Source organism: Lactuca saligna, chromosome 9, assembly GCF_052625555.1.
Source record: "Lactuca saligna cultivar CGN05327 chromosome 9, ASM5262555v1, whole genome shotgun sequence".
NCBI classification, from domain to species: Eukaryota; Viridiplantae; Streptophyta; class Magnoliopsida; order Asterales; family Asteraceae; genus Lactuca; species Lactuca saligna.
Window position 1 is genome coordinate 169,424,845 of NC_136425.1, and position 27,020 is coordinate 169,451,864.

The window sequence follows — 27,020 nt, forward strand, 5'->3', positions numbered from 1 at the left end:
GGGACTGACAATATCACACCTAAGTTGGTAGCTATAGCCAGACTGGTTGGTCTGGGGTGACAAATATCTAACATTCTGACGCCTGAAGAACGTCGTGGCGTGCCACCTTCGGTTTTAACATGGTTGTAATAACTCACATGGCAAATCAACAATACATATAATTTATGGGGTAACAAGCATTCAAATGGTTTTATATAAGAATAAAACTACGTAATACTATTTTAAGTATAGAAAACTTACACATTTTTGGTATTAGGATTTTAGGACTACAACTCATTCTAAGAAAAGAATGGATTTTCTAGGAACAAATACTATCATTTTTACGAGGAAAGAATTACAGATTTTTGTCCATACAAAACTCTTATGAACTCACCAACTTAATTGTTGATATTTTTCAAAACTACTTTTATTCTCAAGAAACCGTTAAATAGATAGTCATAAGGCTTTTGAGGATGGGACGTTATGGCGTCGTACTATTTATTTTTGTCATCATAATGTAATTGGTTTTGAAACATACAATATCTAGAGACAATGTAACATTCTCAACTATATTTATGATGGTTGTGTATGGTTTGATCACTATTATACATTATATTATAATACTGTTCATAAAGTCATCCATCCCAGATGTTTCCGCCATCTTGGTTGAGGGGATGTGACAAGATGGTTCGGCAATAAACTCGCACACACACACACACACACAGAGCTAGAGAGAGAGAGAGAGAGAGAGAGAGAGAGAGATGCCATCATAGTTTCATGTGAATGGCATACGACATCTTGGTTTAGGGGATGTGAAAAGATGGTTCGACAATAAACTCGCGTCTGTGTGTGTACACACACACACACACACACACACACACATATATATATATATATATATATATATATATATATATATATATATATATATATATATATATATATATATATATATATATATATAAAGAGAGAGAGAGATGCCATCATAGTTTCATGTGAATGGGATAGGGTGATCGCCAGAAATAAAGGTGAATGTTGGAGATGGAAGACACTATAGAGTTCGAGATTGTGATGGTGACATGATTCAACTTAGGGTGTGTATTTCCATTTTCAACTAAATAACATAAATGGTCTGTAAAATTCCAAAAATTACAAAAGAAAAATCGGAAAAAATGGGACATTTGTGTCATCCTACATCTATCAAATGGAGACATGTGGAGGGTAAGCATTTGAAGGGATTAAAACTGCCAATCATATGACAACCAAGGATGTCATCTATATTTTAGAAACTTGGACTAAGACATGTCAACCACATGGTTAAAATTGTAATCAACTCAACATTTATCTAACCATGGTCATTGAACTTGATCATTTTTGTAATATGATATTTCTGAATCGTATACGATGTAAAACACACACCGTCAGATAAAACGATTTTTCTAGATGGTCAAGATTTTTGTAAAGCAGTTGAGTTATAATAATAAGAAAATCATATATTATTGGAACATTCATACTCAATATTTGGTCTTATCATATGATAAAGAAAACACAAGTAGCACCACATCAACCCTTTCGAGGCTTCTTCCAATTCCTCTAAATAAAGAATCAGCCAACTCCATTTTTGCTCTATAAAAGCTCTCCCATGTTCTTGTTCATCTCCCAGAAATACTCGATTTTGATCTTCAAAAGCTTCAAAAATGGGAAAATTTATAAACTTTCTTTTTTGCATTTTGATATCAAATTCGATCGTATCTTTAGCTCAACAAGATTGCAGTTCTTATAACTTCAGAAACAACGAAATCTATGCAACGTGTGTGAGTTTACCTGTTCAAAATTCGAATCTTCACTGGAACTACCACCCGACCAACGGCACCGTCGATGTGGTTTACCGGCACACCGGAGTTTCAACGTCGACGTGGGTGGCTTGGGCTCTGAACCTAAACGGGTCGGGTATGCTTGGAGCTCAAGCTCTTGTTGCTTTACCCAACTCAAACGGATCCGTTCAAGGCTATACATCGGCGGTTACCAGCTACGGCACGGGGCTGCAACAGTCTCCGTTGAACTTCGCCGTGCCAGCGATCAGGGCGGAGAGGGTGAACGGCGATGTTTTGATTCATGCGACTTTGGTTTTGCCGGGTGGGAGAACGAGTTTTAATCAGGTTTGGCAGTCGGGTCCGGTTTCTAACGGAGCTCCGGGTGCTCATGCTTTGGGTTCTGAGAATAGAAACTCGCTAGGAACGGTGGATTTCATCACCGGTCAGACTGGTGCCGGCGCCGCCGTTGGTGGTTCACTGCTTCACCGGAGAAACGTAAGCTTTTCTTTTTCATATTATCTCTTTTAACATATAATACGCAAAAGGTACAGGTGATTGATTAAATTATTTTTTGTTGATTTGACAGACGCATGGAGTGTTAAACGCTGTGAGTTGGGGAATACTTATGCCGATGGGAGCTATGGTGGCGCGTTACGTGAAAGTATTCAAGGTCGCTAATCCCGCCTGGTTTTACATTCACATCGCCTGTCAAGCCACCGCCTACGGCGTCGGAGTCGCCGGATGGGGTACCGGATTGAAGCTCGGCAGCGACTCCGAGGGTATCAAGTACACTTCTCACCGGAACATCGGGATCACCCTCTTCGTCCTCGGAACTCTACAGGTATTTGCGCTGCTGTTGAGGCCGAAGCCAGACAACAAATACAGGAAGTATTGGAACATCTACCATGGCGGCGTTGGGTACACCGTCATCATTCTCGCAATCATCAACGTCTTTAAAGGACTCGATATTTTGGATCCGGAGAAGAAATGGAAGCATGCTTACATCGGTGTTCTTATATCCCTTGGCGCCATTGCAGCCATCTTGGAAGCTTTTACGTGGTTCATTGTTTTGAACAGAAAGAAGGAGGAGAAGCAGGTGAACGGTGCTCATGGAGCGAACGGTTATGGTCACAGCCATCGCCAGCCGGCGTAAGGCAGTGTGTTGGGCGGCAGAGCTTCAAGACTTGGTTGTTGCTCCCAGTTTTGATTGGTAGTTATAGTTCATGTTTATACATCTGTTTTTGTTGAGGTTGATTATTGTTGGTATTTATATTCTTTTTTCTCATGGTTGTAATTTTTTAATGTATAAATAATAGTATAATCTATTTACACATGTATTTGTATGTTGAGATTTACTTTGAAAACTTATGGATATTTGAACACATTTGATAAAAAATATTACATGTTAACTACTTTTTCAAAAAAAAAATTGATACTACATTTGTTCAAAAACCGAACATTTAAAGGCATACCATATCCATCCCAAATTAATTGTTTAATTTTATTTATTTTTGAGTTTTGAAGGATTTTTTAAATAATTTTGACCTAAAATATTTTCATTATATTATATATTATTTAATAAAACTTATAATAATAAAAAATTATTTAAAATACAATCCATTCATATATTTTATATCAAGTATCATCTATCAAAACAAAAAAAAACTAAAAGTTAATGTTGAATAATAAAGACTTAAAAAGTTAAATGTAGACAATTAAATTGGGACGGGTGTAATATTTCCAAACATCGTATGATTTTTGAACATTTTTATAGAGTTAAAATATTTTTAAAAATAGCACAATACAGTTTTTGAAACTAGATTGAAGCATAAGGGTGAAAACTCTTCTTCAAGCTACGTAAATAAAATAGATATAACTCAATTTTCTTGAAAGTGTTGTTGATATCACATTGAGATTAAATAATGTTCAAACATACAAAAGTCAAAGATCGTTAGGAATTACATACGGTTGGTTGTCCCAAAATTCATCAAATTTGAATGTAATACTTTGTTATGAGAAGACTACTTTGTTCCCGTTAGTTGTTGTAAACTTTCTCTTATACTCATTTAGTGATATGTTACCATTCTTTAAATGATATTTTCTACTTGAAGTTTTCAGTATATCTAAAGGCACAAGACTTTTCTTTCAACCTTTTATTGAATTATTCCTAAGACCACTTATAAACTATCTTCTTTCCAAAGGTGTCCTATAAGGTTTCCCACTATATTAATGCATAATCTTTGGGATAACTGGAAGCATAAATCACTATCTCTTTCTTCTTAAGACTGTTACTTTCTAGAACTCTTTCGGTTTCCAGAATCCACTACATTGTAACTTTTGGTTTCAAGCTACATGATAATCTTTAGGTTTACATGCCATGAAAGACTTAAACGATCATCCTTTCCATCCTTCCAATTCAATATCACTATCTCTAACATGAAATGAATCTCCACCATGGTTATTACTGCAGAAAGATTTTATCTGTGAAGAACGAGAAGAAAGTTGTTAAGTTTCTTCTAGACGTGTATCAAGACACTACTAGAAAATTGGTGCAATAGCTACGGCACAATCCGTAGCTATTCCGTAGCTATAAGCAGATAGCTACGGAATTGCTACGGAAAATTGGTTGTAGCATAATGGCCCGTGGCTAAATTATAGCTACGGATTAGCTACAGAATCGCTACGGAATAGCTATGGAATATTCCATAGCTCCTATAGCTACGGAATAGCTACGGAATTAAATAGCTACGGATTTCCTACAGAATAGTTACGGCACTAGATAGCTACGGAAGTAAATAGCTACGGAATAGCTACAGATACAAATAACTACGAAATAGCTACGGAACCAAATAGCTACGGAATAGTTACGGAACAAGACAGCTACGAAATCGCTACGAAAGTAAATAGCTACGGAAATCCGTAGCTATTCCGTAGCTAACTTCGTTTTATTTAAAAAAAATAATAATTTAAAATTTTCCAATTTTTTGTCAAATACCACATTCAATTCACATTTGTCCCAAATACCATATAAAATACACCAAAAAACGCCCGTAATACCAAGTTTGACACATTTCAATCCATTATCCAAAATATCTTACAAAAGTTAGCACTACTTAACAAAACAAACAATATCAAATGTTTACAAACTAAATTGTTCCAAAATACTTATCAATTGTCCTCAGCTGGATTATCGAGGGGAGCACGGGGTTGATTTCCAGACATATTCATCATCCTCATAACCATTTCCATTTGTTCTTTCATTTGTTGTTGTTGTTGTTCCATGGTAGAAACTTGTGCACGCGACCTATCAACCTAAAAAAATGGCAACACAATGCAATAGTTAAACAATATTATCAATGTACTTTAGTTTATTATATCAATATTATCAACATACTAATTAATGTTTAAACCATAAAAACATACCTCTTGTTGTGTACTATCCGATTGGGTGGATTAGGAAGACGGTGTCCCAGTAATCACAAAATGTATATCTGATGCTCCTATGCCATAGATATCACCCTTCTTTTTTCCTTTTCTCCCAAGTTGAATTCCCTCCCATACCCTCGCATCATCTTTATGGTTTGAAGAGTCTTCTCCGTGTTTTTTGACCATCTCCTGTAGATACATCTCCTACAAATTACCAAAGAAGTATCATTGTCATGTACAAAAATACTAAGACAATCAATATATATAAATGATAAAAGATAAGTTACGTGTGCTTCTTTGGCAGTTAGTGAGCAATATTCGAGATTTTCATGATCTCCCGCAAAATATCTTTTTTCCCGCAAAATAGGGAGTCGTGTTTGAATTATTAGGACTAAACCCATCAGTGCACAACCCGAGACGTATATTGCGCTTCTCATTTGCAAAATCAGGAAATTTTCTGTCAAAATGATTCCACGCTTCACCTTCACTGGGATCTATCATCTTTTCTGGATCTACTAAATGATCTGCATGCCAAGTTAAATGTTTGGCCGTCTTCCTTGAATAGAAGAGCCTTTGGAGTCTCGGTCCAATCGGCATGTAAGTCATGACCAAATTAGGAACCTTTATCCCTTTGGCTTTGTATATATTTTCTCCACATACTGCACAATGATCCAAATCAGCAAACTGGCCCCTAAATAGCATGCAATGGTTTATACATACATGAATCCGTTCTGAAGGCAATTTTAGTGGCTTCAACATTTTCTTGGTCTCGTAGAAGCTATTAGGAAGCTTCTCGCCAGTTAGTAGAATGTCTTTAACAATCAAAAGAAGTGTATCAAATGACGTGTCTGAAACATTAGATTGGGATTTCCAATCCAATAATCTAGTGGTGGCAGAGAGTGTGGAAGTTTTTGTACACCCGTCCCATAAAGGCTCACTCGCTTGTTTCAAAACTTTATAAAAATTTTGGGCTTCAAGATTTGGGTGTTGTGGTGTTTGTTGATAATACGAAGTCTCAGGTTGGTGCATGCTATCGATAACCATCTCCTCGTATCTATGATAATCACTAAAATCGTTATTAATGTGTTGAACTGTTTCAATATTCGAACTTGGACCCACGTGTTGAGGTGAGATTAGGTTTGAACATTGACCTATCTCTAGTGTTAGATATTTTTCTCCATGTAAATAACATTGTGTATAACCATTCATGAAGCCTCGGTTAACAAGATGGCTAAAAACTAATTCTCTCGAAAGGTAATAAATATTTTTGCATTTCTCACACGGACATCTAATTTCAAAAACTTCCGCCCCTTCCCTAATGATATGTTGGATGTTTGTTGCGTTCACATAAGCAAAATCCAAAAACAAATTAACATAATGTGGCCATTGTGGATTAAACAAACGATGATTATCGAGTCTCTTTGTGTACATCCATTCTCTATTAGACAACATTTCGATCTAAAACTACATTCAGATATAAAAAATGTTAAAACTTTAAACTAAACATGAAGTAATAGTGTAACATCTCATTTAATCTAATATATATAACTAATGATACATAAAAAGCCCATAAAAATTATTAACATAATACACATACATAATACACATATATAACTAATGATACATATATAACATCCCATTTAATCTAACATTTTTAACAAATTTATAAAATTAGCCTAACATTTCAACAAAATTAACATTTTTAACAAATTAAAGTTCACAACATTTTTTATATATCACATTTCAACAAAATTAACATTTTTAACAAATTGAAATTATCCAAATATTCAACCAAGCTATGAAATTAACCAAATATTCAACCAAATTAAATCTAAATCCTTAAATTCGACATCACATTCAACAAAACATATCAATGAATAAAGCATCTAAATTGTATATATCAAGTAATTTCAAAAAAAAAAAAAAAAAACACTAGGGTTTTACCTTTTTAAGGAAGAATCGAGCAAAAGGCCGAGAGAGAGAAGGGAGGTGCGCCGGAGAAGAAAGTCGGCGACGACAGCGCTCGAGAGGGGGAAGAAAAATCGTCGGCGGTTGTCCACGAACGAGAGGGGGGGGGGGGGGGAGTTTCAGTTTGTTTTTTTTCTACGCATTAGCTACGGCCTGCAAAAAAAACGTGGGTGAGATTCTAACTCAGGTTGCCTACGTACAATAACACAAACTTACCAACCGGCCGAGCATGCCACATCCATGCCAACATGGTTGACTATTCTATTTAAACATCTTATTATTATTATTATTATTATTATTATTATTATTATTATTATTATTATTATTATTATTATTATTATTATTATTTCAGGCATCAAAAGTCGAGTGCACAAATGGGATCCATTACTCGTTTAATGGTTTAAAACTATAATTTTATCATCTACGTTCACATATAAATACTCACAAACACGTATACATAGACATATACACATACATATATACCACAAATTATTCATGTATACAAACATAAACCAATCACTACTTGGTAAAAAATATAATCATTATATTGTTAAATTGTGCAACGAGTACTTGATCCCGAGGTGTAAACGACTTTATGAATGATATTAATAGCTATAAGTTGGTGAAAATAGAGATAATCATTTATAATAGAGGTGTGAGAAAAACGAAGTGGAAAAACGACGTTTGGTGCCCGGAAAATAGAACATAAGTATAATCCGTAGCTAATCCGTAGCTAATTAGCTACGGACTAACTACAAAATTCTAATGGAAAGCATATTCCGTAGCTAATTAGCTACGGATTAGCTACGGAATGTGCTTTCCGTTAGAATTCCGTAGCTAGTTCGTAGCTAATTAGCTACAGATTAGCTACGGATAATTCTTATTTTCGATTTTTCGGGCACCAAAAGTCGTTTTTTCCGCTTCGTTTTTTTTACACCTCTATTATACATGATTATCTCTATTTTCAAAAACTTTTAGCTATTAATGTCATTCATAAAGTTGTGTGCACATACGGGATCCATTACACGTTTAATGGTTTAAAACTCTAATGCTTATCATCTACATTCACATATAAATACTCACAAAAACGTATACATACACATATACACATACATATATACCACAACTCATTCATGTGTACAAACATAAATCCATCACAAGTTGGTGAAAAATATAGTCATTATATTGTTAAACCATTAAACGAGTACTTGATCCCGAAGGTGCGCAAGACTTTATGAATGATATTAATAGCTAAAAGTTGGTGAAAATAGAGATAATCATGTATAATAGAGGTGTGAAAAAAACGAAGCGAAAAAAAACGACGTTTGGTGCCCGAAAAACTGAAAATAAGAATTATCCGTAGACCGTAGCTAATTAGCTACGGACTAGCTACGGAATTCTAACGGAAAGCACATTCCGTAGCTAATTAGCTACGGAATAGCTACGGAATGTGCTTTCCGTTAGAATTCCGTAGTTAGTCCGTAGCTAATTAGCTACGGATAGCTACTGATAAATCTTATTTTTGAAAAATCGGGCACCAAACGTCGTTTTTTTTTTGTTTCGTTTTTTTCACACATCTATTATACATGATTATCTATATTTTCACCAACTTATAGCTATTAATATCATTCATAAAGTCGTGTGCATATACGAGATCCATTACTCGTTTAATGGTTTAACACGCTTATGATCTACATTCACATATAAATACGCACAAACACGTATACACACACATACACGTACACATATACCACAACTCTTTCATGTATGTAAATATACATATACAAAAATAAATTCATCACAATTTGGTGAAAAATATAGTAATTACATTGTTAAAACTGTGAAACGAATACTTGATCCCGAAGGTGCACACGACTTTATTAATGCTATTAATATCTATAAGTTGGTGAAAGTATAGATAATCATGTATAGTAGAGGTGTAAAAAAAACGAAGCAAAAAAAACGACGTTTGGTGCGCGAAAAATAGAAAATAAAAAAATTACGTAGCTAATTAGCTACGGAGTTGCTACGGATTTTATTATTTTTGATGTTCCGGGCATTAAACATCGGTTTTTTTCTCTTCGTTTTTTTACCCACCTCTATTATACACAATTATCTTTATTTTCAACAACTTATAGTCATTAATAGTGTTGATACAATCGTTTGCACATTCGAGATCCTTTATTCATTTAATGGTTTAATATTATATCCGTAGCTATTCCGTAGCCATTTTGTAAGCTAATTAGCTACGGAATAGCTACGGGTTGACATCCATAACTATTCCGTAGCTATTCTGAAGCTAATTAGTTACAGAATGACTATGGAGTAGCATCCGTAGTGATGCCGTAGCTATTCCGTAGCTAATTAGCTACGAAATACCTACGGAATTGCATCTGTAGTTATTTCGTAGCTATTCCGTTACTAAATTAGGGCGTCCCATTCTGTAGCTAATCCGTAGCTAATTAGCTATGGAAATTTTCCGTACCTATTATCCGTAGGAAAACACCTTTTTTTCTAGTGGTGAGAATACGATTCACATATTCTTTTACTTTGTCTCTCATAGTATCCAAGAGATTTTTGATAACTTGAAGGGTTATTAATGTTTGATTTGTATTGTTTCCAAAATGACTCTTGTTATTGTGACACCCGCAATTTTGGTCAACAAAAGTCCACAAAAGTCCGCTGAAATAACTTAGGTTAAAATGGTGAAACGTAATTTTCATAAGCTTCCTAAAAGTGTTATTGTATTTTTAATACTACATACGCCATTTTAAATTAATTATCAAATAAGCGCTTTAATTATGAATAACATAATATAGTAGCATAAAAATTCAATAAATCACACAAATATTATTTTGATATAAGCAATATTCATAAACAAGGTATTTGTGTTTCGAATCCGTAGACATATAGAATGTCTAAAACGGACCTCACATTTATAAGTTATGATGATTTAGTTACAGAAAATGATAAATATACATCGGTTATCGGCTCTAAATGTACTACAATATGCAATAAACAATAATTATAAAGTATCGAAACACACCTTATAGAACATAATATGACCTAGCATTTAATTTTGTACTCCGGTTATTTTTCCGGAAAAATGTAATATGACTAAAAAACGAAATTTTACCGCGTTTGAACGCTCATATTTTTATATAACGGACTAAAAAACTGTTAAATTATAAGGTTTTAATATTACTATTAATAATATTATTTAACATTATTATTATTTATTATACCTTACAAATTTCACAATTTCACAATACTTTTTGCTACACTTTTATAAAAACACCAAGATTTATAAGAGACTATTTTGCTACACTTTTATAAAAACACCAAGATTTATAAGAGACTGAATTTTTTTTTTTTTTTTTTTTTTTTTTTTTTTTTTTTTTTTTTTATAAAAACTAACTAGAGACAAATCATGCATCCTCTGGCAACCAAACTCTCTTTTCCCAACTTCACCATGATCATATTTATATATAATAATCAGAGAGTAATATCTTGAATTTTCTATCAAAAAACCTTAACCTTAATTAAATAATTAAAGGAGCTTATCTTAACACTTCCCCATGCAAACAACCCCACTCTCCTTCATCTCCTTTCTTATTTACTGCCAAGAAGAGCCATCCCCACCCCCATTTCATCTTAAAGTCTCGTTAAGGTCCCTCCAAGAGCTTTCAAGTTGTTTCCAAGGTTTTTTCAAGTGTTTAGCAAATGTTTTGGTAAGTTCTCCCTTCATATTTCGACTTCTATCCACCCTTTATCATAATCTTTTGGTTACCATATTCAAATTCTTGAACCAAAAGCCGTATAGGAAAGATCTTGAAGTTTCAATAAGGTGTTATCTCCCAAGACTTGATTCTTATCCCCATCTAATGATGTAACGCCTGTGTTTCTGGGCAAACCATTAAAGATGATGCAATAGTCTAGGTCAACTATTGTAGTGCGTTTTGAAGTAATAAAATGAATTATGTGAATTTATGTACCTTATATTTAATTATGATAATATAAAAAATTAAGGATAAAAAATAAGCGACAAAAATAAAACGTTACATAAACCCGATATCTACGAAGAATGTTGTAGTGGTGGTAACAAGGATTCCAGAGATATAAAGAACACCGAAAACCGAGTTATAACGAAGAAGTTATGACATGCCGAAGTTTTGCGACAGAATCGATACGATGTTGTGTGACGTAAAGAGTGAGTTTACGATAAACTGTTTTTTAGCCTTAGTGATCTAAATGAAAGTCGTAGTATATGTTAAACCGAGAGCCTGAATAAAAATAATGTCTAAATCTGACTTTATAAGAGGAAGTTGTGAATTTTCTAAGATTTGACATATTAGTATGTAGTCCGAGAATTCGAATTATAGATCGAGCGATTTTTAGCTGACATAACCTAAACGTTAATCGAAGATCTTTTTGATAGTAGTTCAACGGTAAAAAGACAAACGAAAACGGACGTCGGATGAAGAAGTTATGAATTTTTAACGGATTTTTCCTATCCCGACTTGTTAAAAATATAACTTTGAAAATATCTTCAAAATTAGTTGACGGAGTCTAAATGAAAGTTGTAGAGCACGGTCTTACCTACGCGTGGATATAAAGAATGTTAAAAACGGAGCTCATATGCGAAAGTCATAAATTTTTTATGTTTGAAAAATAAAATTCAAGGGAGTACGCCCAACGTACTCGTGTACATGGTCTAAAGTCGCCCACTAGCGGTCCATCAAGTCCATGTGCATCTTAAAAGTGTAAAAGTCCTCATAGGACTTCTGGAGTTCCGTGGTCATTGTGGCTAACATGATGCATGCCACTTTAGTAGCATCTCTCTCATGTGCCCTAAAGTCAATGATCTCCTCTGGAGTAGCAGTGGACTCATCAATTTCCTTTAGCTGCTTGTCGAGGACATATTCCTTGTCCTCGTAATGAGTGATCATCCTGATGTTCCAGATCCAATCCATAAAGTTGGAACCATCAAAGATGACTTTCCCGCAAAGGTTCTTAAGAGAGAAGGAGTCAGTATGGTTTGAGCCAGAAGCAGCATTGTTGGAAGACATCCGAAAAAAAGAAAGACAAGTTTAGATTAGATATAAAGATATTCCTTAATAAGACACCTAAATGTAATATTAAGGCTAGGACCCAACACAATATTTTATAACTTAGAAGAGGGATGTCGTAATGCAAGCTATAAAATATTTGAAGGTAGGTGAATGACGATTCACCAATTTCCACCATGAAAAGCGAAAGGGATAATGTCATAAAAAACCATATGTTTGACAGAAAATGTCGGTTTTACCCTTCGGCAGATTTTTTGGTACATTTATACCGCAAACTTGACATTTTTTTGTCGGTTTTGCCCTTATTACCTGCAATAGCAGGTTTCCAGGTTACTATGAATTATTTTTTGCGAAAAAACCCTTAAGTTTACAAATATTTTGCAAAAAAACCCTTAAGATTATAAACATATAAAATATAAATATATATTCAAAATTTTATAAAACTAAATAGTTTTCTACTGAAACATATTTTTAGCTTTATGTACGGTAAATTTTATATTTGTTCGATATAAAGTTTGTATATTTAAATTTTAAAAAAGTTACCAAGTTTTATCAAAATTTAAATATTTATTAAATAATACTTAAACTTTTCAAAGTAACATTAGCTAATAATAATATGACATTAGTGATATTCAATTATTTTTTTAAAAAAAAAAAAAAAAAATATTTTATATGTTTAAAAGGTTTGAATTTCATAAATAATAAACTATCATATTTTATATAAAAATAAATATATTTATACCATAAATTAGACAAATATCTTTATATTTTATATGTTTAAAATGTTTATATTTATTTTTGATGTTTAAAATGATTATGATATTTTTTTTAAAAAAAATATGATAATATTATTATGTATTTAAACATATAAAAAATACGATATGTTAGTATTTTTGAAATACAAACCTTTTAAACATATAAAATATTTTTATTTACCTTTTAAAAAAATGAATTGAATGTACATGATACCATATTATTCATATTAACTATTTTAGCATAATTACTTATTAACTAACAAATGTTTTTTAATTTTGTTTTGAAAAGTTAAAGTATTAATTAAGATATATATTCAAATTTTGTTAAAACTAGGTAAATTTTTTAAAATTTAAATATAAAAAGTTTACATCAAACAAATATAAAAGTTACCATATGTAAAGATAAAAATATGTTTCAGTAGAAAACCATTTAGTTTTATCAAATTTTGAATATATATTTATATTTTATATATTTATAATCTTAAGGGTTTTTTTGCAAAAAATTTGTAAACTTAAGGGTTTTTTTGCAAAAAAATAATTCATAATAATCTGGAAACCTGCTATTGCAGGTAACAAGGGCAAAACCAACAAAAAAATAACAAATTTGCGGTATAAATGAACCAAAAATCTGCCAAAGGGTAAAATCGATATTTTTTGCCAAACTTAAGGCTTTTTATGACATTATCCCAAAGCGAAATATGTTATTATGTTTTAATTGGTTTTGAAACTCCTAGATTCTTTTGAGATTCATTGAGCTTTTCAATAGCATGTTTCAATCTCGATTGTGCCCTTAAGGTTTTGTGACTGGGATACCGAGGATCACAAAACAAGGTGTGAATAACCATTCAAATTACTTGGTAGTCTTAATGTTTATCACCTAATCGATTTGCCGGTTAACCACACGCGCTCCACCAATCTATCATAAACCTGAAGCCACCCTTTTCCAACCTTGTTAAATCCAAGTTAGTGTGCTGGTTAACCACACACGCTCCACTAACGACTTAAGCAAGGTGCAAAGTGTAATTTCATGGGTTAGCACCAAATTCACATTTTCCTAAAGTAACTAAGATTAGGAATTTATAAAACATTAAGTTACTTTATAATCATTATACTTTTAATGAGGATTAAATTCATTGTTCTTCCCGTTCGGCTAACGACCTTCCACCGGCCAAAAAAGCGGTGGGTGAGAGTGGACACCCGTCAAGCTGTCATTTTATAGGCAACAACCTTATACTCCCCTTATAGACCAGGTTCATGAATAAGGCCTACTTACGGTCAAATGACTTGTTCTTATATATATATATATATATATATATATATATATATATATATATATATATATATATATATATATATATATAATTAACTTATAATATTATAAAGTATAAGGGTTGAATTTTAACTTTTAAAATTCTAGGGGTTGGAACTAAAGGTTTTTAAAGTGACTTTACATGTTCCAAAACTTGAGGACAAGTTTTGTAACTGTTCAAAACTTTTCAACTTCATAACTTATAAGTTAATGATTTATTAAAATGAAGACTCTTCATTTTATGTAACTTATGTGTTCTTTAATGGATTTTAAAAGAAAGACTTTTGGTAATCCATAACTTAAGGATAAATTATGGATTCCAATAAAAAAACATTTAGATCAAGAATTAAACTAACAAACTATTTGCAAATGATTCCTATGATCTACCAAACTCATAAGTGTATGAACATTCATATCAACAATTTCAAGAATCATAAAAACACATATAAAACTTGAAATTTTGATAATAACCATTGTAAATGGATTAGCATAATCATTACCACATCAAAAATAGGTTTTATAAGTCCAAAACAATTTAGGGTAATGATTCTAGTCCATTTCCAGCAGCAAAACTCGAAAACTACACTCTGTGCCTCATACTCGTCAAGTGCATGAACCTACTCAACAAGTAGGATGAATATATGCATGGACTCATCGAGTCCCCCATGGACTCGGCGAGTTCACTCAGCAGAACGTAGAAAATTTGAGTTTCTTCAACAATTTGCATCACGTATCAAGAAAACAAGCCTAGACTCTTATACCATTGATGAGTTTTGAGCATTCTAACACTCCTAAGGTGTACATGCAACCCTAGAAACCTTGGATCTATGTTTTACTAAGATACATGCAAATTTGATTTTTCCAAGGTTCTTAACCTTACTAGCATGGCATAGGGAACTTGAAACATAAAAGCTAGTATGAGAACATACCTTTCTTGTTACTTGGATACCTTAAGAAGTTTGTGAGCCTAGCACCCCAAATGTGATGCCTCAAGTGTTTCACATAACACCAATACTCTTGCAATAACTTTGAGAGAAGTACACACACTCAAAATCGGCTAGCCCTCTAGTTCTTCACTTAGTGCCGATTTTGGTAGCCCATGGGGTCCTTTTATAGTTGTGTCAGAAGTAGGGTTACACCATGTAAACCCTAATTCACATGGCTTTTCATTTCCTCCATGATCCATGGGTTTTAACCTCCATGGACTATCCATGGAGCACCCTATGGGTTTTAGCCCAATTCCATAAACCATGGATCATTAGTCCACTATATAAGAATGGATGATTTACACAATCAACCCCATATATTTAAGTAGTCTCTTTTTGATCACCAACTTAATTCTTGATCAATACTAATTAAATAATGTTATTAATATATTAGAACATATAATATATTAATAATCCTAAGTGTTCTTTTCTCATTTTGTCTATCTAAGTGTCATGAAGACATGCAACCCAAATGGACCATGCCAACCGGGTCAAGTACATACTAGAAATAGTCATGAACTTAGACACCTAATCCAACAGAAACCCTGGTCTTCAGTTGTCTGACTGCAAAGACGGTTTTCTGCTTATTGTTACAGTTACAACTTTCAAATATCATCTCCATTTTGGAGATCTGGTCCTTAATCTCTACTGCTTTGGGCTTCCAGAAAGACTTGATGGTTTTACACCCAAGAAGTTCTTATATATACGCCCATCCCTGTTAATCCCTCTATTGGGGTTGTTCCTCCTTACCACTCGGGGCTCAACTTGACTCACAGTATGGCTGTAATTTCCTTCCTCTGACAGTTATTCATTCAGTTCTAGCAGCACAACAGGCATAATAGGCTCATCCCTATTCTGTTGAAGTAGACACCCTGTATTTTCCATATGATGATCCAACAACGTTTGTATCATTGCCAACATGATGGATTCGTGTTCAGCTACTACCTCTGGTGCATGCTGAATTACTCGTAGCTCGGGCTGCTGATTACCGTTCCCTAATCCGCCACTAGTTCTCACCATGTCGATCTATAAAGCACTTCAGACATTCGGTGTGCAGTGATGAGAATTAAGATAAGGAAAACATTATTTACGATAAACATATAAATCTCTTTATCACTCCGAAAAATAACATGTCATTTCTAATACCGTAATTAATAGTTTAGAAACCTAAGCACATAAAATTTCCAAATTCGGTCGGCAATAGGATATAGATCCAATCAAATGATAGCATCATAAAGCATATAATGCGTCTTATACCATAAATCATTTAGCGCAAAAAAGCAATTCAGACATCTTCCCTAAATAAGCTAGTGTCCGTGTTTATTCATGCATACTTCCTAAATATAGCAGCACTCATCTCACAATCATTGCTTACCGTTGTAATTTTAAATCTAGAAATTTCCTAAAATTCTATAACGACATAAAAATTTCAAAAAAAAAAATTCAATTTACATTACCAACATCACATATCATAATTCTCAAAATCTAAAGTGTCAAAGTCATAACATATTTCAAAAGTATTTATCAAAATCTAGGATCCACAAACATAGCTCCATCTCAACCGTGTTTGTACAATCAAGCCGGTGCCTTCATGCGATCCTCGGAAATACCTGAAACACATAAACACATAACACGGTAAGCACACATGCTTAGTGAGTTCCCCAAAATACCATATACAACTTGTAAGCCATTCGTGGCTATAACTCTATAAGACCTTCCGGTCAATGTGTCTCAGTGGGACCTTCTGGTCCCATAACTCTAATGGACCTTCCAGTCCTAGCTCTGTAGACCTGGTCCTAACTCTATTGACCTTCCGGTCCCAACTCTGTTGACCTTCCGGTCCCAGCTTTATAAGCTTAGAATATAACATATACAAATCACATAAACAGAATCATAATATCAGATAACTCATGTAAGCACATAAGACCGTCCGTTCACACATAGTTACCAGTCTAGGTAAGGTATAGTGAAAAGCCTCACCTGGAAAGAACTCGGAATAATCTAAAACTCAAATCACCGGTCTAGCCTCCACCTAACACATACAATGATTATATCTATTAATAATGATTTTCTCTCTCAAGGCTAGACTAACCCTCCCATACACTCACAAAAGGGTAAAAGACCATTTTACCCCTTCATGGGTTTAATGGACATATGCTGACCAAAGCTTACAAGTCAACCAAAAGTCAACAGTCAGGGAGTACGTTGTGCGTAACGACCCTCTACGCGGGGTGTACTCGTCCGCTATGCAGGCATCGGGGATGCTCGACTCCTTACTCCTAACGTACATCCCAATTTCACTCTCCTTGCATTTTTGGTCTTAATCCGTTAAGACATAGCTCATATCTCAGATTTGGACTTCCTAATGTCTCTTAATCCATAAAGTCAATCACTTTAAGGCTTTACATGGCTAATTTGGTCAAAAACACTCAAAACATCCATCCACTTTCCTTATGAAGTTCATAACTCATGCATGGTTCATTCCTAATGTCCAAGATTGGATTTTTATTACTATACTTCACAGAATACAATGAAAATGGGTAGATCAAGATCTATGGAGTTCATCATTGCATAAAGTCTCCACCTTTTGGGACCAAAAACCTAAAATACTCCATATGAATGAACCTAATCAAAGAATGAGAAAGCTTGAAGCTTTATACCTTTTTATGAAGCTTTCCTCAGAGCTAAGCTCAGATCCAAACTCCTAGAGCTCTCCCTCTTCTTCTCAAACCTTCTTCTCTTCTTCAAGAACACACAATCACACTAACAAGCTCCCAAATGCACTCTCTAGCTATAAGAATGAAGATTTAGGGTTAGGTGGGTTTTATGTTTGGGAATGGTTGCCAGGAGTGAGGCCATCATGTAATTTAAATAGGGGTTTTTTTCACAATTAGGGTTTCATTCTGGGCTATGTACGCCCAACGTACACACTGGTACACCCAGCGTACTAGGTGGCATCCACGTCTCAAGCACACATTCGAGTACGCTGAGCGTACACTCTAGTACGCCCCACGTACTTGCTTATCATATTTTCTCTAACAAGAACCAAAATGATCAAGTACTTAAAAGATCATGGATTTATAAGATATACTTGAACTTGGGATGTTACAAATTCCTAGTTCTCTTAAACTAATACTCTGATACCAACTGTGACATCCCCATTTTCTCGGCCAGAAAACACAGATTTGTTTGTGTTTTATTTAAATCAGAGCATCTTTTTTTTTTTTTTTTTTTTTTTTTTTTTTTTTTTTTTTTTTTTTTTTTTTTAAGAATAATATTGTAGAATTTGTTCCTAGAAAACATGATAATGATGTTGTCAAAGCATTTCCAAATAAATGTATTTTATTTATACTAAAACATTGGAATGTCATCGTTAATACATAAACATAAACATAAACAGACCTTACATTAATTTACACTAATGAGTTACATCTCTTTGAATCCCTCAGCAGAATGTACCTTTAATATCGTTACATGTTATAAAATAATCTGAGTGGGTTGAGTTAGGAAACCTGGTGAGTACATAGGGTTTTCAACCCACAATAATATAGTTAATTTGTTTCTTCACATATTTCATGTCAAACAATTAAACCGATTACCCATCCCTATTTTCTTTATTTATTCTTCCCTAAAGTTTTATCCTAACGGTCATCTCCTACATCGTATTTACCTCTCACCGCCTTACATCACATTTCCTTATATGTTTGCTCCTAAGGATCATCGCCTACATCGCGTAGAAAGTACTAATTCGGGAATTAGTTTCCCAATACATGTCTAGTAAGGGTTAGAGTATCATCGCATAAATACATAGTTACTAGATCGCATTAATTCGTGATTCATCACCTAAAGTTACGAGCCTGCCAATGTTTCCACATGACTTGTTTAGATTATTCAATGGTCGCCATATATACTCTGGTATATGACTACATCGTAGCATCACAACATCGCAGTTCAAGGTTATGGAATCTCCTAATCATCTCTTATCTTGCATCACCTATTCATCATTGCATATCTATCATCAGCTACTTATGATCACTTTTCTATTATCACCCGTCGCTACCTAATACATATTTATAAGTATATAATACTTATATGATTAAATCAGTTGAACATCATCTCATAATAACTTATTTAACATATAACTTCTTCGTTATAAGTCAGATTTTAGCGTTATTTATATGTACGGAATCCTTGTGACATATATTATAACTTTGGTTAAGATCATTTATTCTAAATAATCTTCTATAAAAAAGTCATTTTAATGCTTATTATCTCTAAATTGACTAACCTGAATGTGTGGACGGTACAATTAAGATATATGATTGATTAACATATTTGAATCTAATCCCTCATAAATTCTTTTTTAATTTATCGTACAAGTACTATGCATCTGATAGATACATAACTTATTTTTATCAGATCTCAACATTGATTCTAATAATCGATTAATCCAAATCAATTTAATATTTTTTCTTTCCTGATATAATATCAATTGAAATTAAAACATGTTAGTTAAATCTGACATTTTGAAATTTTGTCGTTTCATTGTGATCATAGGGCTATTAATTGGTTTGTAGGTTCGTTCCATCCAGATGGTTAACAACAAACTCGTCTCTCTTTCTATCTCTCTCTCTCTCTTATTATTATTATTATTATTATTATTATTATAATATATATATATATATATATATATATATATATATATATATATATATATATATATATAGAGAGAGAGAGAGAGAGAGAGAGAGAGATGTCACATTAGTTTCATGAGAAGGGTATAGGACAATCTGGAAATAGAGATGAATGTTGGAGATGGGAGAGAGTATAAAGATGGAGATTGTGATGGTGACATGATTCAACTTAGGATTTTTATTTCCATTTTCAACTAAAGAACATAAATGGTCTCTAAAATTAGAAAATTACGAAAGAAAAATCGGACAAAACAGGACATTTTTGTCATCCTACATCTATTAAACATGACATGTGGAGGGAAATCACTTGAAGGGACTAAAACTGCCAATCATGAAAACCATGGGTGTCATATTTTAGAAACTTGGACTAAATCATGTCGACCACATGGTTCAAAATTGTAATGAACTCGAGATTTATCTAACCATGCCCATTGAAACTTGATCGTTTTTGTAATACGATATTTCTCTTTGGTCTAAAATGGTTAACTCAACTTATTTTATTACAGTAGATCAAAAAGTTCTGAATCTACCATAAAATATAAATATTTGATAATCTAATTCGATGTATAACACCGTCAGATAAAACGATTTTTCTAGATAGTCAAAATTTTTGTAAAGCAGTTAGAGTTATAATAATAAGAAAATCATATTTTATTGGAACATTCACACTCAATATTTGGTCTTATGATATGATAAAGAAAACACAAGTAGCAGCACATCAACCCTTTCGAGGAGTCTTCCAATTCCTCTCAATAAAGAATCAGCCAACTCCATTTTTGCTCTATAAAAGCTCTCCCATGTTCTTGTTCATCTCCCAGAAATACTCGATTTTGATCTTCAAAAGTTTCAAAAATGGGAAAAGTTATACACTTTCTTTTTTGCATTTTGATATCAAATTCGATCGTATCTTTAGCTCAACAAGATTGCAGTTCTTATAACTTCAGAAACAACGAAATCTATGCAACGTGTGTGAGTTTACCTGTTCAAAATTCGATGCTTCACTGGAACTACCACCCGACCAACGGCACCGTCGATGTGGTTTACCGGCACACCGGAGTTTCAACGTCGACGTGGGTGGCTTGGGCTCTAAACTTAAACGGGTCGGGTATGCTTGGAGCTCAAGCTCTTGTTGCTTTACCCAACTCAAACGGATCCGTTCAAGGGTATACATCGGCGGTTACCAGCTACGGCACGGGGCTGCAACAGTCTCCATTGAACTTCGCCGTGCCGGCTATCAGGGCGGAGAGGGTGAACGGTGATGTTTTGATTCATGCGACTTTGGTTTTGCCTGGTGGGAGAACGAATTTTAATCAGGTTTGGCAGTCGGGTCCGGTGTCTAATGGAGCTCCGGGTGCTCATCCTTTGGGTTCTGAGAATCGAAACTCGTTAGGAACGGTGGATTTCATCACCGGTCAGACTGGTGCCGGCGCCGCCGTTGGTGGTTCACTGCTTCACCGGAGAAACGTAAACTTTTCATCTTGAGTTCTTTCATATTATCTCTTTTAACATATAATACGCAAAAGGTACAGGTGATTGATTAAATTATTTTTTGTTGATTTGACAGACGCATGGAGTGTTAAACGCTGTGAGTTGGGGAATACTTATGCCGATGGGAGCCATGGTGGCGCGTTACGTGAAAGTATTCAAGGTGGCTAATCCCGCCTGGTTTTACATTCACATCGCCTGTCAAGCCACCGCCTACGGCGTCGGAGTCGCCGGATGGGGTACCGGACTGAAACTCGGCAGCGACTCCGAGGGTATCAAGTACACTTCTCACCGGAACATCGGGATCACCCTCTTCGTCCTCGGAACTCTACAGGTATTTGCGCTGCTGTTGAGGCCGAAGCCAGACAACATATACAGGAAGTATTGGAACATCTACCATGGCGGCGTTGGGTACACCGTCATCATTCTCGCAATCATCAACGTCTTTAAAGGACTCGATATTTTGGATCCGGAGAAGAAATGGAAGCATGCTTACATTGGTGTTCTTATATCCCTTGGCGCCATTGCAGCCATCTTGGAAGCTTTTACGTGGTTCATTGTTTTGAACAGAAAGGAGGAGAAGCAGGTGAACGGCGCTCATGGAGCCAATGGTTACGGTCGCAGCCATGACCAGGCGGCGTAAGGCAGTGGAGGGCGGAGGAGCTTCATGACCTGGATGTTGCTTCTAGTTTTCGGCCTTAGTCATAGTTCATGTTTATACATTTATTTTTGTGGAGGTTTATTATTGTTGGTATGATGAAATTTATATTCTTTTTTCTCATGGTTGTAATTTTTTAATGTATAAATAATATGTTGAGATTTACTTTGAAAAATTATATAAAAATATAATTGACCGCATTTGATGACACGATTGAGAAGGTGGAAAATGAATTAGTATAATGAAAGTTTTCATTGATTGATTCAACAACTACCTATATATACAACACAATTCAAAGAGAGAACTTTTAACAAACTAACTACTTGACCAACTAACTCTAACAACTTCAACTTAAAGTTAAATTACAAATATGTCCTCGAGGTTCTCTCTCTCTCTCTCTCTCTCTCTCTCTCTCTTGTGGGAGGATATTGCAAAATTCGAAGCAGGGAAATTGCTATTTGATGATTTGGTCCACTCAAAATCTTTGTAAAGACATCAGTTAATTGTTCTTTAGTTTTTACATAAGATAAAGAGATAAGACCATCTTTTCACAAACAAAATGACAGTCTAACTCAACACGTTTCTTACGTTCATGGAACACACGGTTGGTAGCAATGTAGGTAGCTGCCAAGTTGTCACATTTGAGTGGAATCAATTTGATATTTTTGACATGAAATTCATCTAGCAAACTATTGATCCAAGCTAATTCGGTTAACTACTTCTTCAATTTCCAAGAAATTGGACAGCCCCGAAAAAAGATGACATAACCACTAATATATCGACGAGTTAAAGGACATGCCGTCCAACTAGAATCATAAAAGACTTTAATATGATAATTCCAATATGAGTTCTTCAAGTAGCCCAAAGATTTAAATTGTTTAACGTCCCGTTTTCAAAATAAAATTTTCATTTTGAATTAAGGATAAAATATTGTTTGACAATAACGAAGTCAAGAAAAACATATGTGTCAAATACAATCATCCCAAAATATGAAAGTATGAGAACATGCAAAATCATAGGTGGATATTTACAATTGTGTCTTTGCCTTCTTGCGATCATCTTTAGTAGCTAAAACATAATAAATTAACATCTGTTAGCACGAAGGTTAATGAGTTTCCCCAAAAATGTCACATAATATATATATATATATATATATATATATATATATATGAAGCTATATCGGGTCGGTAACAACTTCGGGTCTGTATAAACCTCGATTCTATATTGACTCTGAGCCTAAATCGGTTCCATTGTGTCCGTATCAACCCTTATTCTATAATAACTTCGAGCCCATATTGGCTCCATGCATAGAACAAACAAGCACATCAACAAGAGTCACAAAGACAACATGCACAGTTGACACCTAGTGTCCTATATTACAGTGAGAAGATTCACCTTCTAGGTAGCAGCTAGAACGCAATAGATGTCACACGGTGAAGACTAGTACTACAAAACTCCTAACAACAATAAAGAAGTACACACTCAGTCGACACCCTAAAACCACTTAATTGACCAAAATTCAACCACGGTCAAAGTCAACTCTGACAGGTCTCCATGGCGTGGCTACCCGAGGCCAAGTCTTGGGTACTATAAGACAAAACAGTCGACACTCTCCCTAGTCACCAAGTCGTGGCCACCTAAACGCCACAACATGGGAACTGGGTTTCCAACAACTTAACATATTAAGTTCTTAATTCGTTAGACCATTCCTTCAAACTTTCCAGGAGCCTTTCTAAGGCCTAATACTTCACAATGATTAGTGCTTTTTAATCTTGCATTTCTAATGCAAGTCTAACACTAGAAGTTAGGTTAAAATGAAGAAACACCATTAAAGCTTTAATGGTATTTCTTCATTTTAACCTAACTTCTAGCGTTAGACTTGCATTAGAATTTTTAAAGAGTGTCAAAAAACCGCTACAAGTTATGTGGTTTAAAACCGAATCACAACTAAAAGTGTAAACTAATTATCCACAAGGACCAATATGTATTTTTTAATAACTTGTGGTAAATGCTTGTGTTGATACTCAAATCGTTTGAAGGAGGACAGGTTAAATTCTAGAAACAATCAGAAACTAATATCAAATACTCTTTTTTCGGCTCCAAAATCGTTTTAGGGTCCAGAAAGGATCGCAATCAAATTTCAAGAATGTGTTTACTCTTCAAAATTAACGCGGGAAGTCTTCTTGTTTCTCACCGCCAAAACCATATCAAATTGATTCGAGAAAGGTAATTTCGAGATATTAGGTATCATCTTTGAAATTAGGAACCGATTTTCTTCATCTCTATAAAGAAGATTGATTTATTTAATTACTTTTATGGTCTTCTCCAGTGTGAAAGCGAATCAGCTGTACTACAAGGGTTCTTCTACCAAAATTGTTTTTTATTCAATTGTAAGTCTCCGTGAATGTTAACATTACTTTTCTCTTTTAGTCAATTAAAAATGTTACTGATAGCATATTATTCCAACTTATGCCATAATGGAATTTATTTTTTTGAACACCAAGTGTGCTTGTTGCACACCAACTGTTCGATAAAAAGTCTAAATCAATAATTTATGTTAACTATTATTGTATGGTATCATATTGTTTAATGAAATACTAATCTAACTTGTATGTTATTTTTCATTTTTAATTAAGCATTATGGAAGGAGAAAATACATTGATTGAAGATGTTCCTATACTGGAAATGGAGGAGGAGGACCAATATGATGGATCTGATCTAGATGATTCAGAACATGAAGACAGATCTGACTACACTTCTAGTGATTCTGATAGCAACAACGAGACTACAAAGAAAACAAGGAAGAGGAGATTGACTCGATTGCCAAAGTTACGAACATACCAATTCTGGTGGAAGAAAAAAACGTGTAAAGTTTGATGAATTTGGAAGGTTTGCAGGGAAGTATAAATCAAAACTACTTAGTTATCTGGGAGACTTAGTACGGGAGAGGGTAGGAGTTAGTGTTTTCAACTGGAAGAAGGTAACAAAGTAAGTCAAGGAAAAACTATGGGAAGAAATAACGGTAAATAATGTTTTTTTAATATGCAACTCATATGTTATTGTTATTCTCCAATGCAATTTCATTCATGGCCTAACATAAGCGTTTCTATGAAATTAAAGATAGTCGAAGAAAATATATAATGAATCGGCTTGGTATCCTTCTACGGAATTTTAGAAGAAAATTGTACGCAAAGTACATAAAACCCTACTTAGGGAATACCACCAAGCTTAAAAGAATTCCTAAACGATATCGTACAATAATCCTTAGCCAAGATCATTGGGACAAGTTCGTTGAACACACACAGTCTGAACAATTCAAGGTTAAATTCCTTCTTTTTTTTTTTTTTTCATTATCACTTTTATTTTATAGTTTCTCAAGGTATAAAATACTTATAAGATCCATGAAATTTATATTTTGGAAGGATATTTCGACAAAGACGATAGTAGCGCGTTCGAAGTCGAATTATAATCATCGGATGAGACGGGGAGGATATACGGCCCTAAGAGAGAAATTGGTAAGTTCTACATCTTTTCAATTATGTATGGCTATATGTGTTTGTTTTTTATAAATGTACATACTACACCTATTTGTTCATATTAGAGCATTGAACTAGCATACACCCTTTGTTTGGTTTTCTATTTGCACAAAGTTAACCCTTTGGTTAGTCAAAACGGTGAAAGTGGGACTGCCAATTAGAGCATTATACTTTCAAGTTTTGAAGTACAATGCTTTACTAAAAAGTGGATTTTATATGCCACAACTGATGGAGTAATTAAAAACTGGGACAGTTTAAATGCTAGGGGTATTTTGGGAAAAATTTGAAAGTTATTGCAATTGTTTGATTTATTGGACGTTTATAGTTATCTTCTTTTGTTTCATGTTCCCCAACATCAGGAGAAGACAAATATACCATATAATTTCAAATCTTTTAAATAAAACTATTTTACCAACCATCAAGAATGGTTAAAATCATATAATAACAATACTTTGACTGTTTGTTTCACCTAATTTATTGAAATTTTCTATGTATTTTGAAAGTTATTGCGCTTGTAACGTTTCAATAATTTTTTTCCATAAGATTTTTTATTTTCAGTTTATGTTTTTTATTTTTTTTTATCGATTTTACTTCTATTTTTTTTACTGATATCTCATCAACTGTGAATGTAATTTGCTTTATTACCTTGCTTTGAGTGATATGTCAAAGTAATTGAACCAGTCTAAAATCATCTAATTTAATTGCTTTAGACTTTACCAACTTTTATCATTCATACCTTTTCCACTTTGGTCATGTAATATGCATTATAACTATTATTTTTATGTCTCTCTTTTGATTTTGATTCCATATGAGTAAATATAAATGTTTTTAGCGATATTATATCCAACAAAATATGAGTAGTCCAATAGGTGATCGGAAAGTGAAGAAAGATAAATTATTGTAACCCAAAACACACAATTTTTAAAGAAAGAGAAATCAAATGTTTTTCTATCTTTTATTTTATTCATATTTATTGTAGATCAAGGAAACTTTTCAAATTAAAAGAATAAATAAAGATTAATAGATTTTATATTTTATTATTTTATATATATAGAAATATACAATTTCAAACTTGCTTTCCTATATCAGATTATTACCATTTTCAAACTAACTTTAGTGTTTTATATTGTATTAGATTTCTTTAGTACTAGGTTTCTTTCATGTTTGGTATATATATATATCTTTACTATATTATATTATTAAAGATATTGCTTATTTCTTGAAATTTTATATTATTAAAGATATTGCTTATTTCTTGAAATTTTAGAGGTATACCTATACAACATGATGTACAATCTTTTTTAGCTTACAATGTAACTCATCCCATCTTTACTCTATCTT

At 33.7% G+C, this 27,020-nt stretch overlaps 2 protein-coding genes across 2 annotated transcripts; both read left to right on the plus strand.

Moving 5' to 3' along the window:
• Window positions 1-1,606: 1,606 nt before the first annotated feature.
• Window positions 1,607-3,126, plus strand: LOC145017176 (cytochrome b561 and DOMON domain-containing protein At5g35735-like). The gene is made up of 2 exons (XM_078975245.1): window positions 1,607-2,288; window positions 2,380-3,126. Exons 1-2 carry the CDS (start codon window positions 1,677-1,679, stop codon window positions 2,944-2,946), a joined length of 1,179 nt encoding a protein of 392 aa, XP_078831371.1. The 5' UTR covers window positions 1,607-1,676; the 3' UTR covers window positions 2,947-3,126.
• A 17,644-nt stretch (window positions 3,127-20,770) lies between these two features.
• Window positions 20,771-22,343, plus strand: LOC145018150 (cytochrome b561 and DOMON domain-containing protein At5g35735-like). Its single transcript, XM_078976057.1, has 2 exons — window positions 20,771-21,464; window positions 21,565-22,343. Exons 1-2 carry the CDS (start codon window positions 20,853-20,855, stop codon window positions 22,126-22,128), a joined length of 1,176 nt encoding a protein of 391 aa, XP_078832183.1. The 5' UTR covers window positions 20,771-20,852; the 3' UTR covers window positions 22,129-22,343.
• The last annotated feature ends 4,677 nt before the right edge of the window (window positions 22,344-27,020 follow it).